The sequence below is a fragment of the Lampetra planeri genome, chromosome 68, assembly GCF_965212315.1.
Source record: "Lampetra planeri chromosome 68, kcLamPlan1.2.h2, whole genome shotgun sequence".
Classification (NCBI taxonomy): Eukaryota; Metazoa; Chordata; class Hyperoartia; order Petromyzontiformes; family Petromyzontidae; genus Lampetra; species Lampetra planeri.
The window spans coordinates 1,174,895-1,192,258 of NC_136173.1; the positions used below are offsets into that span (position 1 = coordinate 1,174,895).

The following is a 17,364-nucleotide window of genomic DNA, read 5'->3' on the forward strand; positions in this document are numbered from 1 at the left end:
TAGTTGGTAGTCGTGCTAGTAGTGGTAGTTGGTAGTGGTGGTAGTGGTGGTAGTAGTGGTAGTAGTGGTAGTGGTGGTAGTCGTGCTAGTAGTAGTGGTAATAGTGGTAGTAGTAGTATTAGTCGTGCTAGTAGTGGTAGTTGGTAGTGGTGGTAGTAGTGGTAGTTGGTAGTGGTGGTAGTAGTGGTAGTAGTGGTAGTGGTGGTAGTCGTGCTAGTAGTAGTGGTAATAGTGGTAGTAGTAGTATTAGTCGTGGTAGTCGTGGTAGTTGGTAGTCTTAGTGGTAGTCGTAGTGGTAGTAGTAGTCGTGGTAGTAGTGGTAGTTGGTAGTGGTGGTAGTAGTGGTAGTTGGTAGTGGTAGTAGTAGTGGTAGTCGTGCTAGTAGTGGTGGTAGTAGTTGAAATAGTGGTAGTAGTCGTGGTAGTAGTGGTAGTTTGTAGCCGTGGTAGTCGTGGTAGTAGTGGTAGTCGTGCTAGTAGTGGTGGTAGTAGTTGAAGTAGTGGTGCTACTACAGGCGGCCTCCGCACCTATGACCGAACTGGTTCCTGGACGGTGGCCGCGAGGGGAACCGTTGTAAGTCAAACCATCATCTCCCATAGGCTCAATGTTATACATTGTGGTTCTGTTCCAGGAAACTCGTTAAATATCATAACAATACTAAAATTGACCACGAAAATAACACGAACAAACATTTATTGTAACTTAACGTAACTTAACATAACAAACATTTATTAAGTAAAAACAAACACATTTGAAAATCCTTAAGTAATTTTATGCACATTTCCACTTCTCAGACGTAGCAGCGAAAGGCAAAACGTTTCAGACTTTGAAGAAAATTGACAAAAAAGTGACGAGCGTTGCCTGAGAGATGCCGCTGTATTCGCTCTCGATGCCGCTGCAGACTATCCGGCTAAACTCTCCATGCGCATACAACGGAAGAGCAAAGCAGCGCCACCAGGCAGCGAGTCTGCGCATGACATATCGCCTGTACACTACACTACACACTACACTATATACTACACTACTATACATTACTATACCCTACACTACTATACACTACATACAACACTTATATACACTACACTAATATACACTACACTATACACTACACTACACTAGGAGTCTACACATGATATGCGCATGACATGCCCAGACTTCTAGTCCCTCGGTGGTGGCTGGTTGTGGTGGTTGCTTGTGATGGTGGTTGTGGTGGCTGTTTGTGGTGGTTGTAGTGGTTGTGGTGGTGGTGGTTGTAGTGGTTGTGGTGATGGTGGCTGTTTGTGGTGGTTGTAGTGGTTGTGGTGGTGGTTGTAGTGGTTGTGGTTGTGGTGGCTGTTTGTGGTGGTTGTAGGTCCACCTGTGTGAAGTGGAGGGCATGGACCCAGACACGAGTGCGGCTCTTGGGCTCTGTGCATCCAATGGGAAGCCAGCGCTGGTCGCGGTCAAAACCCTGCACCCCGACGCATCCCAAAATGCCAAGTAAGTGAGAGGGAGAGAATGAGAGAGAGGGAGAGAGTCGGAGAGAGAGGGATAGAGAGGGATAAAGAGTTAAAGAGAGTGTGTGAGAGTGCATACAGTGAGGGAAAAAGTATTTGATCCCCTGCTGATTTTGTACGTTTGCCCACTGACAAAGAAATGATCAGTCTATAATTTTAATGGTAGGTTTATTTGAACAGTGAGAGACAGAATAACAACAACAAAATCCAGAAAAACGAATGTCAAAAATGTTATAAATTGATTTGCATTTTAATGAGGAAAATAAGTATTTGACCCCTCTGCAAACATGACTTTGTGGCAAAACCCTTGTTGGCAATCACAGAAGTCAGACGTTTATTGTAGTTGGCCACCAGGTTTGCACACATCTCAGGAGGGATTTTGTCCCACTCCTCTTTGCAGATCTTCTCCAAGTCATTAAGGTTTCGAGGCTGACGTTTGGCAACTCGAACCTTCAGCTCCCTCCACAGATTTTCTATGGGATTAAGGTCTGGAGACTGGCTAGGCCACTCCAGGACCTTAATGTGCTTCTTCTTGAGCCACTCCTTTGTTGCCTTGGCCGTGTGTTTTGGGCCATTGTCATGCTGGAATACCTATCCACGACCCATTTTCAATGCCCTGGTTGAGGGAAGGAGGTTCTCACCCAAGATTTGACAGTACATGGCCCCGTCCATCGTCCCTTTGATGCGGTGAAGTTGTCCTGTCCCCTTAGCAGAAAAACACCCCCAAAGCATAATGTATCCACCTCCATGTTTGACGGTGGGGATGGTGTTATTGGGGTCATAGGCAGCATTCCTCCTCCTCCAAACACGGCGAGTTGAGTTGATGCCAAAGAGCTCCATTTTGGTCTCATCTGACCACAACACTTTCACCCAGTTGTCCTCTGAATCATTCAGATGTTCATTGGCAAACTTCATACGCGTGTAATAAAAGACTCCGTCAGGTCATGCTGGTCTCCGTTTGTCTTTTATTCAGGTTCTTCTCCGCACCCCCACTGGCCTCCTCTCGGACCAGTGTCGTCTCGCGCACGCCCCGCGCACACTCCCTCTCGCGTGCCACGCACGCTCTCTCTCTCGCGTGCTACGCACGCTCTCTCTCGTGTGCCCCGCACACTCCTCAGTTAGCTCCTCTATTCCTGCACTCCGCACACCGCTGGCCAACAGCGTGCTGAGGTCCTTCGGCCACATGGCCGATGGCGCGGATCTTTCCTCAGCACCCAACGTGGCTCAGCCTCTTAACTTCCCAGACTGCCCTGATCTCTTCCGGGCTCCCACGTATATCCATTCCCCCCACGTGACCCTGACTCCCGCCTCCCGGATCGTCAGATCCGGCCTTCCCATACTACCCCGCTGGCTCCGCCCCCATTCACCTCGCCTCCCATTGGAGCCGAGGTGAACGGTGGCCCCGCCCACACGCCCCGCAGACCAGGCTCCGCCCCCCAATGCCCCGGGCCGCGTGTTTGGACCAGAGGCCAGCAACAACCACATTTACGCTCGCATTACACGGGCATATATATGTGCTTTCTTGAGCAGGGGGACCTTGCGGGCGCTGCAGGATTTCGGTCCTTCACGGCGTAGTGTGTTACCAACTGTTTTATTGGTGACTATGGTCCCAGCTGCCTTGAGATCATTGACAAGATCCTCCCGTGTAGTTCTGGGCTGATTCCTCACCGTTCTCATGATAATTGCAACTCCACGAGGTGAGATCTTGCATGGAGCCCCAGGCCGAGGGAGATTGACAGTTCTTTTGTGTTTCTTCCATTTGCGAATAATCGCACCAACTGTTGTCACCTTCTCACTAAGCTGCTTGGCGATGGTCTTGTAGCCCATTCCAGCCTTGTGTAGATCTACAATCTTGTCTCTGACATCCTTGGAGAGCTCTTTAGTCTTGGCCATGGTGGAGAGTTTGGAATCTGATTGATTGATTGCGTCTGTGAACAGGTGTCTTTTATACAGGTAACAAGCTGAGATTAGGAGCACTCCCTTTAAGAGTGTGCTCCTAATCTCAGCTCGTTACCTGTATAAAAGACACCTGGGAGCCAGAAATCGTTCTGATTGAGAGGGGGTCAAATACTTACTTCCCTCATTAAAATGCAAATCAATTTATAACATTTTTGACATGCGTTTTTCTGGATTTTGTTGTTGTTATTCTGTCTCTCACTGTTCAAATTAACCTACCATTAAAATTATAGACTGATCATTTCTTTGTAAGTGGGCAAACGTACAAAATCAGCAGGGGATCAAATACTTTTACCCTAACTGTCGGTGCTCTAGCTGTCGCCTGGCGAGGCTGGTTGTTGTTGTAATAATTACCGGCGAAACGTCGCGGTAACTCCAATTGTAAATTTTGACTCAACACTTTCGTGACTGCAGGAATTCATATTCGAATTGAAAATGTAGTGGGGTTTACTCTCCAACACATAACCAGTTAGTGCTGTACTAGTATACTGCACTATACACTACACTATACACTATGCTATAATTGTAAATGTAGTAGTGGGTATACTCTACCAACACACAACCGATTAGTGCTGAAGTAAGTAACGAATTGGCACGTTTTGTTTACATGATAAACCTTACTAATGGGCTGTGTCGTTTGGTGGCAAGTTTAACGACACATTTATCTCTTTACGATCTAACCCAACAAAGCCTCTTCAATGCATAGGCGCTGCTCGCTAACAGCACTTGCCCCAAAAGTCTCTTTAGGCTGTGCAGCGGGCCTTTGCCCTTTGTGCGTGAGAGATTGAATGCGTGAGCTTGTGATTAAGCATGAGCGAGTATGTGCGAGTGTTTGAGAGAGTGAGTGAGAGTGTGTGTCAGTGAGCGCTTCCGGCAGGCGAGGCCACGTTGGCTGGATCATGTAGTCCAGAGCCTGGCCACCGCATGTCCAAGCAGCTTCTGTGTGGCCACATAGAGGGAATTAAACGGGCGCAGCACGAACTCCAGAAGAGATGGAGCTGATGCGGTACAGAAGGATGTGGAGCTGCGTGGATTTGCCATTGAATGTTACAAGTGGTGTCAAGATTGGCCCCTGTGAAAGAGGCTTGTGAAGGACGTTGCTACCGGGCAGTTGGAGGCAGTCGCCCTCCAGCAAGAGTGGAGGGCAGAGGAGCGGTGCTCACAACAACGAGTGGAGTGATGGGTGGCTAAAACACAGCAATTTGGCACGGTAGGGGGCACAGGTGGTGCTTTGGCCATTCGTCTCAGTCAGTCAACCCATGACCGTGACCTCCTGCCAGCAGCAGTGAGCCTTTGACACGTCACGTGATGGCCTCAAACTGCACCTAGCTTGGCACACGCGCCGTGGTGAGGTCGCCGCCACTTCGTGGCGAACGGCGACAGTTGTTGCCATTGTGTATTTGTGCGAGCGATGACGACGACGATGATGGCGACGATACCACAGGAGCGACTTTCTCAAGGAGGTGAAGATCATGTCTCGAATGTGCGACCCCAACGTGATGCGGCTGATCGGCGCTTGCCTGGACGTGCCGCCACTCTGCATGATCACCGACTACATGGAAGGGGGAGACCTCAACCAGTTCCTCTCCCGCCACCGGCTGGCGGAGCCGGGCAGCCCACAACCCAACGGGATCCCCGCGACCCCCTCCATGGCGCCCCTGATCTGGTATGATGCGTGGCGCATTGAACGCGCATGACGCAATTCTAATTCCGCCGCCGGATGACTCCGTCCATCGCTCACACCATCACACCTCTCCCTAACATCACACCACCATCACACCTGTAACCAATAATCACAACACCACAGCAACTCTCCTTACCATCACCCCCGTGGTCACCCTCGTGATCACCCTCGTGGTCACCCTCGTGGTCACCCTCGTGGTCACCCCCATGGTCACCCCCGTGGTCACCTCCATGGTCACCCCCGTGGTCACCCCCGCAAGTGGCCGGTGTGTAGCAGCGAGAGCGCTTCATGCAAATGCCGTCGCGAGAGGTCACTCGTTTGGGGCAACGGTCCTTCGGTGACTCTGCGCTGTGGATGGATGAGTGATGGAGCTATGCACTTTTACGTCGTTTAGATTGACAAACTAATGTCTTTAGAACTGCTGCTTGTTCAAGTTTGTTGTGCTTTACCTGCACCTCAGATTCGCGCGGTTGGCTACGTACGGTGCTAAAGAAGTTCAACATACATACACAATACGCATAGACTACCAAGAGACTCAACACTACCCATAGACTCAATTCTGCCCATAGACTTAACACTGCCCATAGATTTCGATTTAAAGCTTTCGTGACTGCAGGGATTCATCTATTTGGTTCTTTCGGTAAAGTCACGTAGAAGGGAAGTAATAAAATAATAAAAATAAAACATAATAAAATGAAATAATTCTCACGACGTTTCGGCTACAACGCAAGCAGCCGTCTTCAGGTGAAGAATGAGACACTACCAAGATAGGAGCTTATATATAAACTGGGTTGGAGGTGGAAGAGCGCCTTAACAACAAGAATGTGCATATGAAGAGGAATTTAGCATATTCATGGAAAATGCGTAGGAGGTGGGCGGGGGGGTTTCAAAGTCATTATGCCCATGCATTATGCAGGATCAGCAGCACCAAGGGGGGGTGCAGGGAGTAGCATTAACAAAGGAAACGAATGTTAATGATATGTAGCTGCAGTTACTAAACAACCACGTAGAAAACTAAAGTATAAACTGCATTAAAAACTAAAGTATAAACTGCATAGCACCATCAGTATACTTACTATACTCTACAATAAGCTAAGTTACTAACAGCAAGTAATACATTACAGCTCTACGTCGTAAAAATTATATAATATGCTTCCATCTAAACTTTATTCTCTTACATCACACGAGCATATACCGTACTATATACTGCCATAGATAAACCCAACATTAAATTATATATTGTATTACTATAAACCACCCTATACCTTATACATTTCAACATAACACTATGTATTATTCTACCCACCCTAATGTGTATCGAAATGGTTTATTACGTCCTTCCAATGATTGCTAAGCCAGAATCCATCTTCTCGGTTAAAATTGTCTCTGTGTTTGTATATGTGGATCGCCTCATGAACGAATCTCTCATGATAGCCAGATGGCTTACAGAGAACCTCTGTCTTGGAGAAGTCAATGTCATGTGAGCCCACTGAGTTGTAACAGTGATCTGCCACGGCTGAGGTGTTTGTCCTACCGTGTTTCAGGTCAGCTTTATGTTCACGGATGCGGTCCGAGACATGTCGTTTGGTTTCCCCAATGTAACTGCTACCACAGAGGCAACTTAGTTTGTAGACACCAGGGTACTGTATGTCTGGAACCACATCTTTTACAGACGGTACCAGATCACGGATTTTATGTACTGTGTTGAATCGGACCTGGATCTTGTGTTTAATCAGGATTTTGGAGATCTTTTTTGTGACCCCAGCAATGTAGGGTAAGGTGATGGTCTTGAAAGGCTCCTCAACAGGATCCTTCTTGATGGTTGGAGTGATGGCTTTGCGGATTGTGTAGTCGGAGTAACCATTAGCCTTAAGAGCTTGGCGTACGTGTTTGAGTTCACTGGAAATGTGTTCATGGTCGGAGATGCATTGGGCTCTATGATATAGAGTCTTGATGAGGGAATTCTTCTGGGATGGATGGTGGTGGGAATCCGGTTTTAGATAAGCATCCGTATGAGTGGCTTTCCTGTAGACAGAGTGGCTCATTGAACCATCAGGTCTCCTTTTGATTAGGACATCCAAAAAGGGTGGTTTATAATAATACAATATATAATTTAATGTTGGGTTTATCTATGGCAGTATATAGTACGGTTTATGCTCGTGTGATGTAAGAGAATAAAGTTTAGATGGAAGCATATTATATAATTTTTACGACGTAGAATTGTAATGTATTACTTGCTGTTAGTAACTTAGCTTATTGTAGAGTATAGTAAGTATACTGATGGTGCTATGCAGTTTATACTTTAGTTTTTTATGTAGTTTATACTTTAGTTTTCTACGTGGTTGTTTAGTAACTGCAGCTACATATCATTAACATTCCTTTCCTTTGTTAATGCTACTCCCTGCACCCCCCCTTGGTGCTGCTGATCCTGCATAATGCATGGGCATAATATGACTTTGAAACCCCCCCCCGCCCACCTCCTACGCATTTTCCATGAATATGCTAAATTCCTCTTCATATGCACATTCTTGTTGTTAAGGCGCTCTTCCACCTCCAACCCAGTTTATATATAAGCTCCTAGCTTGGTAGTGTCTCATTCTTCACCTGAAGGCGGCTGCTTGCGTTGTAGCCGAAATGTCGTGAGAATTATTTCATTTCATTATGTTTTATTTTTATTATTTTATTACTTCCCTTCTACGTGACTTTACCGAAAGAACCAAGAAGATGACTGCCCATAGACTCAACACTGCCCATAGACTTAACATTGGCCATAGACTCAACACTGCCCATAGACTCAACACTACCTATAGACTCAACACTACCTATAGACTCAACACTGCCCATAGACTCAACGCTGCCCATAGACTCAACGCTACCCATAGACTCAACACTGCCCATAGACTCAACACTGACCATAGACTTAACATTGGCCATAGACTCAACACTGCCCATAGACTCAACACTACCCATAGACTCAACATTGCCCATAGACTCAACACTGCCCATAGACTCAACGCTACCCATAGACTCAACACTGTCCATAGACTCAACACTGACCATAGACTCATCATTGCCCATATGCCTCAACACTGCCCATATATTGAACACTGCACCTTCGTTTTAGCACGGTTGGCTATGCACGGTGCAAAACAAGTTCAACACACACACATACGCAGCTGTCCCTATCATCACACCACCATGACTCCTTTGCCGCCGCCCATCCCCCCCCCCCCCGTGCGTCTCTCCCGTGGTGGCAGCATGGAGCGGCTGCTGTGGGTGGCGGTGCAGGTGGCATCCGGCATGCGTCACCTGGCCACCCTGGGCTACGTGCACCGAGACCTCGCCACGCGCAACTGCCTCGTGGGCACCGCCGCCGGCACGCTGAGCGTGCGCATCGCCGACTTCGGCATGAGCCGCAACCTCTACCAGGGTGACTACTACCGCGTGCAGGGCCGTGCCGTGCTGCCCATCCGCTGGCTCGCCTGGGAGAGCATCCTGCTGGTGAGAGGGTGAGAGAGAGCGTGAGAGAGAGGGTGAGTGTACCTGGGAGAGCGTCTTGCTGGTGAGAGAGAGGGTCAGAGTGAGGGTGAGAGAGAGCGTGACATGGAGATTGAGGTGAGATGGAGAAGGTGAGAGAGGGTCAAAATGAGAGTGCCTGGGAGAGCATCCTGTTGATTAAAGACAGAGAGAGGGGAGTCACCGATTCCTAGCCTCATCCATTCTTAAATGCATTGTCCTCCTGTCACTATACACGAACGTCCATATGTGGAACCTCTTTTTCACCGTACCTGGCCAACCGTGCTAATGTAACCATTCAGCGGCAAGTTGACAACCTCTGCGAGGAGCTTGAGATTGGCCAGAAGTCTGAAAAGAAAACCTTTTTTTTATTTTACCAGGTGAGGCCCACTGAGCTACCGTGTAGATTTTTTTCAGAAGCGACCTGGCAAGCAACTGATAGCTCAACGAAGTGGCTTATCATCATCACGTGCATATTTATACCAGCCAGATACTCTAAACACGTGATGTCGATTCTAAATGTGGAGGGAAAAACCAGAGGACCCAGAGACAAAAATCACGTGACCACCGGGAGAGAACGGCAGGCAAACTCCAAATATACAGCGGGCGTCGTCAGGGTTGGGATCGAACCCCCGACCACCTGCATACCAGGCGAGGAAGATGACATCTCTTAGCCACTGTCGTGTTCCTTTAATAAATAAATAAATAAAGTGTTTAACTTCAAATTAAATAATCAATTCCCAAGGTTTGGAAAGGCAGTAAAACGACAGCAAAAAGTCCCAGACCACACCAAGACAACACACAGTGTCTAAACAAAAATTGTACATTAAAATTGAACAATTTTAATGTAAAAAATGTTTTTTATTGAATGTACACTAAACTTGAAAAAATAAGCACAACTAATGTACAATTTTTTTTTATTGAGGGACCGTGTGGGATCATACGGCAGCTGGTTTCAGTGACGCAGATCATATTCGTTTGGCAGCAAAAACAGCCCCAGACCACACCAAGACGCACGGTCCCTCAATAAACAAAAAAATGCACATTTTAATTGTTCAAATTGTTCAATTTCGGTGTGGTCTGGGACTGTTTTTGCTGCCAAACGAAGACTGTGTCAGCGAAACCAACTGCTGGATAATCCCTATAGAGTTGCATGCCGAAGAAAGTGACTGTGGATAGAATCCTGAAGGAGACGGAGCAGGTAAAAGCAGCTGATGAGCGAGCAAGTGGGCTTTCGGCCAGGCCATGGCACGTCATCTCAGATCGCCACCCTCAAGGATCATCGTGGCCAACACCAGAGAAGCCCAGTAGCAGCGACTCTGCATGTGCTGCGTGGCCTTTGCTGAGGCCTCCAACTCAGTACACCAATCAGTCAAACTTTACCTACATAGCACAATTGGTGCGAACAATGCAATACAACATGCTTTACAGGACTGAATGAAGTGACTGACACAATGTAAACAACAATAATAATGTTTATTTACAAAAAAAACGACATCACATTGTAATGAACCAAAAGTATAATACAATGCATAATAAACACGTAATAGAAGCATCCCAAATTAAAAGTCAATGCGAGTGTTCTCCAAGCTGACCCCAGCAGCATTGAGGCGATACTCTGATGGACCAGCCACTGAATGCGCGTCCCTTTCTCCTGGCTCTCCGACGGGCAGCAGTGGACGATGGGAGGGACAAAGGAAAGCGCTTCATGGATAACTTTGAATGTCCTCCCTGAAGCACATAACCATATCGGCCTTCGAGACGGTGAGGAGCAGCAGCCTGCCTACCACCTCAGGGTGACTCCGCTGTGGGGAGATGTTAACTACCTTGCCTGGTATGGAGGAGGTCGTGGGCTCCATTCCGACCCAAATGCTGCCTGCAGTACATTTGGAGTTTGCGTGTCTTTCTCCCTGTGGCCGCGTGGATTTTTCTCTGGGTCCTCCGGTTATTCCCTCCACGTTTAGAATTGACATCACCATGCGTTTATAATATTTGGCTGCTGCTGAAAATGTATCACATGCTGATGATGATATAAAGCCTACTTAGTTAAGGTCTCGGTTGTGAAAAAAAAAAAAAAGAGCTCTATAGCTCAGTGGGCCTTACCTGGTAAATAAAAATTGTTTAGTAGTTTAAGTAGTATTCACCAGACCATGCAGGCGGGCCCACTGCGAGAGCCAATGCCAAAGTTTTAATCACCGGCAAAGCAAGAAAGAAGGATGGAATTCGACTCGGCACCGCTGATCTCCACCTGGTACCACACGTGGCGCCTGCGTCCACCACACTTTGCTTGCTCAGACGCCCTTGCGAGACTGGGCAGCAACCGACGAGCGTCGGTGCGGCTCCTCGCCTTGCGAAGGAAGGAGGGAGGGCTCCACCAGCGCACTCTTTGACCTCTCGTCACATCTTGTTTATAGTTCTCGGCAGGAACTTGCCGTGACAAAGGGGCCAATTTTATTTTTTTGATTTTGAAGTGAGGCGAGCTGCTCCAACTTGAGATGTGCGGACAGCATTCAGTCCTTCTGGCAAAGCTCGACAGGGGGACTCCGGGAAGTGATTGACCATTTAGTCACGGCCGGGATAGAACACGATCCTGTTGTCAATATAGACACGAGACTCAAATCTTGTCCTTGAAGCGGGCTGCAAAGAGCGTCTGTGTGGAAGGCAAGAAAGTCTCTGTAACTTGGCTCAGCCACGATACCTCGCCGATCTCATCAAGGAGCATAAACCAACATCACGCAAACTCCGGCCTTCCTCGCAGTAGCAACAGTGGCTTTTGGCTCAGCCATCGAACAAAGACGGTGGTAACTGCATCGTGCAGTTTCAGATGCGCTTTTGCGGCCATCTGGAATACTTTTCCTTTCCGATATTCGGAAGCTCCTGGAGCTATGCACTTTGAAATCGTCATTTAAATTGAAAACTCATTTCCTTAGAACAGCTTTTGTGTATAGTTTGTTGTCCTACCCCCGCACTTCCGATTAGCACGGTTGGCTATGTACGATGTGAAAGACGTTCAACATACATACAGTTGGCTACGTATGGTGTGAAAGAAGTTCAACACACATAGTTGGCTATGTTCGATGTGAAAGAAGTTCAACACACATATAATTGGCTAAGTACGTTGAAAAATAAGTTCAATACACATACAGTTGGCTACGTATAGTGCAAAATAAGTTCAACATACATATAATTGGCTATGTATGTTGCAAAAGAAGTTCAACATACAGTTGGTTACGTATGGTGCAAAATAAGTTAAACATGCATACATAATCACCATGACCACCATCATTATTGTTGTTTCACCACCACCATCATCACAATCACCACCATCAGCAGCTTTATCACCACCACTGCCATCATCATCACCACCACCGGGAAACTTTCCTGGGTAACTGGCATCATCATCATATTTTTGTTTCTTCTCTGCGCCTCTCCCTGCTCCTGCCCCCGTGATGTCGCCACGCTGCAGGGCAAGTTCACCGGTGCGAGCGATGTGTGGGCGTTTGGCGTGACGCTGTGGGAGGTGTTCACGCTGTGCCGCACGCAGCCATACTGCGGCATGACGGACGAGCAGGTGGTTGAGAACGCCGGGGAATTCTTTCGCAACCAGGGAAAACAGGTGACGGACACGGCCGCAACCGTGCGGAGCAACCACACGATGCAACCATGTGGCACAACCACGCAGCACAACCACGCAGCACAACCACGCAGAGCAACCACGTGGCACAACCACGTAGAGCAAACATGTGGCACAACCACACAGTGCAACCACGTGGCACAACCGCGTGGCACAACCACACAATTGATTTTGGAGTGGCCCTTTATCTGGTCTCAGGCTCCAGATTACTCTTCGCACTTCATCAACAGATTGAAAATCAGTCGGCCACGAACAACGGGTGACTATTTCCCCCAATATTTGACGCACAGCATCCCCAGCAGGGTGCAACCCCCACCTTGCCAACCCCATGATGTTATCTGACCTGCGGGGTTTCTCCTTTCCCGAGACCTCACAGAAACTCACACACAAAGACAAACATCCCCCGTATAGACATAATAGACTGTTGGGGCAAGTTATTTTAGGGAGTAACACCTATGAAGGCTGGCACGGCACATGAGGCGGTCGGTGGTCAGGACCACACCCGACCACCTTTGTCTCCCTAGTGGTGATGTTTACTTAACACCTCACTCGATACTCACTTGAGGCTGATTCGACCTGGAGGAGGCCCAGAACTGGCTCAGATAATCGCCACTGGTGTTGGCCGTGAGCGGGAATCGACTCGGGTCACCAGGTTTATAGTGCATCGCGCTAACAACAACATTCCTACGTCACACACACCAATACCCGCCATTCGCCATTAGTGACAGTGACGTCACCACGGTGCTAGGTGCAATTTGAGGCCACGTGAAGTGTCGAAGGCTCACTGACAGGTCTCGGGGCAGACCCAGATTGGCCAAAATTTGGTGCTTCCGCGTGCATAGCGCAAACACTGTACCGTTAGTCAACATTTTAACGTGAGGCGAAAACGTTAACCGCAAAAACCGCCAACCGGTCACCTTTACAGGAGAGACTCCTGTCATTTTGATTCTGACTTGGACTAAGAATACAGGCATTGATCGGTCTGTGGATTTTATCGACTGAGTCCATTCGATGATGACGACACTGACGCCCGTGCCTTTATTCTTGCATTGACATCTGCGTCGTGTGATCCTTTCACCAATCCCCCACCCCCCCCCCCCCCCCAGGTGTTTCTGCCAGAGCCGGAGGCTTGCCCTGAACGCGTCCGGGCACTGATGCTGCGCTGCTGGGTGCGCGACGCCGCCCAGCGTCCCGACTTTGGCGAGATTCATCGCGCGCTGAGTGCCGAACGGAACACGTGCCTACGTGACACCGCGACGCCCCAGCTGAGCCGTCCATTGACCTCCATCGCCTAAAGACCAATGATGATGATAATACAACAACAATGATGATGATAATACAACAACGATGATGATGATAATACAACAACAATGATTATGATAATACAATAACGATGATATAACAAGTATTATGATAATACGACAGAATTTCAACAATCTGCATTGATCTTGTGGGGGAGGGGGCAGAGGGTGTGCCGCATCATCGCAGATCCTGAAATTCGCAGAACACCGCCGATGTCAGGCTTATATATTGTGCAACGAAATTGTCTGTGCCTCCATGGTGTGCCACGGATTATGGGAGGGAAGAACTGCACGATGTCCATGAGTCCATGAAATGTTTTGGGTTCCAGTGACTCGTGACTCAAGTAATCAGTGGATTACACGAAGCGCCGCACGTGACCCGCGACTAAAGTAATTCTCGATAAATGTTTGGATTTCGAGTAAAACACTTTTAGACTTTGATTTCGAAGTCTTCGAAAAAGAAATGGAATTTTTTTCTTCTTCCGCTTAACGAGTCACGTCAGTTAAAGCCAGTCCGCGGATACAACACCAAAATGATAAAGTTCGGGAACGACTTCGCCGTCACAGATTTCCCTGCAGCTCTGAATTATCCCCCGTCCACTTCCACAGATCGCGGCTCTGCAGCCCGCGAAGTGTTTTCCACTGCCGTGGTGTACCACGGATTACAGAAGCAACAATAGAGATTAAGTTCGTCGTCACGTGCCGTGCTTACCCTGTAATCTGCACATTTTTTCACAAATTTCATTCTTCCCATGATCCATGACATCACCAAGTCGGTGCTCATGATTTCATGAATGATAAAACGATTGTCCCACCATAGAAGAACCAGATTCCAGGTGATGCGTTGATATGTTCCCCCGATATTCACGCGGATTATTTGATTTATTTTTCAACAACACTGTGATTAGATGGATTTTGTCACGTGTTTATTTCACGTATATGATTCACATATCCCATAAGAAAACTGGAATTTTCTGTTCTCATTAGTAGAAAAACTGCTTGGATATTAACTCGAAAGTTCACCTTATTTGCTTCTTTAAAATGCCTTAAAAAATTTAAGTATAGGCCGCAGTGTACACAGGAAGTTGTGGATTTTATCCCGACCCTGATGCCTGCTGTATATTCGGAGTTTTCATCTTTCTCTCTCCCCATGGTCGCGTGGATTTTTTTCCGGGTCCGCCAGTTTTTCCCGCCACCTTTAGAAATACACGTGTAAAGTGTTTGGCTGCTATACATTTCCACACGATGATGATGATAAGCCACTTCGTTGAGCTATTATTTGTGATAGCCAGGGTCACTTCTGAAAAAGAGATACGACATAGCAGCTCAGTGGGACCTTACCTGGTAAAATTAAAATAATGTTTTAAAAATTGTTCTCAGATCCCGACCTCCCCCACCACCTCTGTGCACCCAGCAGTGTAAATGGGTCACTACAGTCCACCAGCAGGTCTTTTTACGTGGGATTCAGTTTGTCTGGCTGGTATGGAAGAGTAGGCCAAATGCCTCCAGTGGAGGTCCTTGTGCCTGAAGCGGTGTGAGAATGCAATTTGCAGGGCTGTGCCCCATTGCGTTTTCTTTTAGACCGAGCACGTGTCCTTGCATGCCTAGATCCCCTAACCTGCTGTGTGGAGCTGGTGTCCAGGCAATGGGGGAGGGCTGGGGCAGGGTCTCTCGGGCCCTGCTCATAGGCTGCCCTGTGTTAATCATTAGAGCTGAGGCCTTTATATGGCCATCATGGCTTCTAATGGGCTAGGAACGTGAAAACTTTGTAAGACGAAAGTAGTTGGGCTGCGGTGATTAGCACGTTGAAGAATGTGATGTTACGTCCAGGATGTTTGCACGGTTTATCTTCAGCTCATGGCTTCCCCTCAGACTAAGGGACATTTAGGCCAGACAGCCCTTATTAACTTCGATTATGAATTCCTTGTCCGACTAACCATCAAACAAAGATGGTCACGTCAATGCGCAGCTCTTTCAGATGCGATTCCGCGGCCGTCTGGAACGCTCTTTTGATATTAGGAAGCCACTGGAGCTATGCACTTTTAAATCATCATCTAGATTGAAAAACTCATATCTTTAGAACTGCTTTTTGTGTTTAGTTTGTTATCCTTCCCCCGCCACACTTCAGATTAGCATGGTTGGCTACGTACAGTACAAACGACGTTCAGCATACATCCGTACAATCCCTTCACTTGTTTATAGGTCTTTTCACCTCAGCCTGAGTTAGGGATGCCACCTGTCCTGATTTTTCCACGATCGTCCCCTTGTCTACGAATTAGGTTCTAGGTTGTTTTCTCGTCAAGGTGAGAACACCATAGCTACCCAACGATCCCTTTACCTGGCTCAGGTCTTTCTTTAACTTGTTTATTGAGCCTTAACATGGCCTAAGGCATTCCTTTAATTTTTCTAACCCGGCCTTAAGCGCCATTTACCTGTGAACCCTGAACTTTGCCTTCCCTTAACTTGCACTGTGGTGCCCTTTAATTTGAATTCAGGCATATTTTATCTTTGGTTTCCCAATGGCCTTCTAAGGGTTCCTTAGCCTAAGATTCACATCGATTCTTTTTAGACTTGTTATTTTCATCTAAGGCTGCCTTCGCTTGAGAGCCCAATTACTGAACTCGGACTAACGTTCCTAACATATCAATACTGCCAGTGGTAGTGAACGCTGTTTTCTTAATATACTGTATTGCCACGTCTTTCTTTAGGCCAAGTTAAGTGAGATATATTGCGACGAACGCTGTAAATGTTTTAATCCACGTGCTGGTGCACACGTAAGAGAGCGTTAATGTATTAACGTGGCTTTGTATTCGTTTCTGCTGGAAGCTACTGTCATTTTATATGCAATAGTCCCTCGGTTAACGGTGACTGTCGGTTAACGTTTTTTTGTGGTGAATGTTTCGCCTCCCATAGGGACCCCCATGGTCTAGACTGACCTTAACATGTTGACTAACGGTACCATGTTTATGTTATGCACGCAGTGGCGCCTATTTCAGCCAATCCGAGCACCCATAAGTGGGGCTGAGCCATGCCCTCAGCCAACGTCATTCATGTACAGTACTCGATTAACATTTATTTCGGTTAACTTAGTTTTTGTTCGTGGAATGTATAAAAAAAACGTGAACTGAGGGACTGCTGTAATTTTTATATTTCCAATCGCTGCTATAATGATAGAATTAGCGCTTGCCACCAGGCCAAGTTAAACCATATGTAGGTATTGCCGGGTCTGCAGGGTGGCGCAGTGGTCACCCTTGCGCCTCACAGGAAGAAGGGTCTAGGTTACATACGCAGGTGCCTTTCTCCGTGTAGTTTGTTGCGTGTCCTCCCCTTGTTCTATTTGGGTCCCCCCCCCGGAATTACAATTGGGATTACACGTGGCTACTTTACTCCCCTACTGTGAAAACTTGGCAGGATTCTCCTAAAATAAAAATTATTTTGTGGGTAAATGAGCATCACAATAAAAACAATTGCGCAGCCTGGAATGATCATGTCTGCTGTCGTCCTTCCCCCGCCCCTCCGGTTATTGCGGTTGGCTACGTACTGTGCGAAAGAAGTTCAATGTACACACATACATAGAGAGACCCATAGACTCACACAGAGACCCATACTTGATTGTTCTTTCCTCTGTGCCTCCGATTACCACGTTGCGAAAGAAGTTCAATGTAAATACGTCTGTAGATTCCCACACAGAGGCACATAGACTCACACAAAGACCCATAGTGTGTTGTCTTTCCACAGCACCTCCGATTAGCGCGGTTGGCTATGTACGGTGCAAAA

General features: G+C 47.4%; 1 protein-coding gene across 5 annotated transcripts in view; it reads left to right on the forward strand.

The window, feature by feature from the left end:
• Positions 1-17,069, forward strand: part of LOC144737350 (discoidin domain-containing receptor 2-like) — a 98,705-nt gene extending 81,636 nt beyond the window's left edge. For all 5 annotated transcript variants that reach the window (XM_078620004.1, XM_078620006.1, XM_078620005.1 and 2 more), the window contains 5 exons: positions 1,352-1,479; positions 4,897-5,118; positions 8,394-8,637; positions 12,119-12,268; positions 13,393-17,069. In XM_078620004.1, coding sequence (XP_078476130.1) covers positions 1,352-1,479; positions 4,897-5,118; positions 8,394-8,637; positions 12,119-12,268; positions 13,393-13,581 — 933 coding nt within the window. In that variant the 3' untranslated portion in view covers positions 13,582-17,069. The remainder of the gene's footprint in view (positions 1-1,351; positions 1,480-4,896; positions 5,119-8,393; positions 8,638-12,118; positions 12,269-13,392) is intronic.
• Positions 17,070-17,364: the final 295 nt, after the last annotated feature.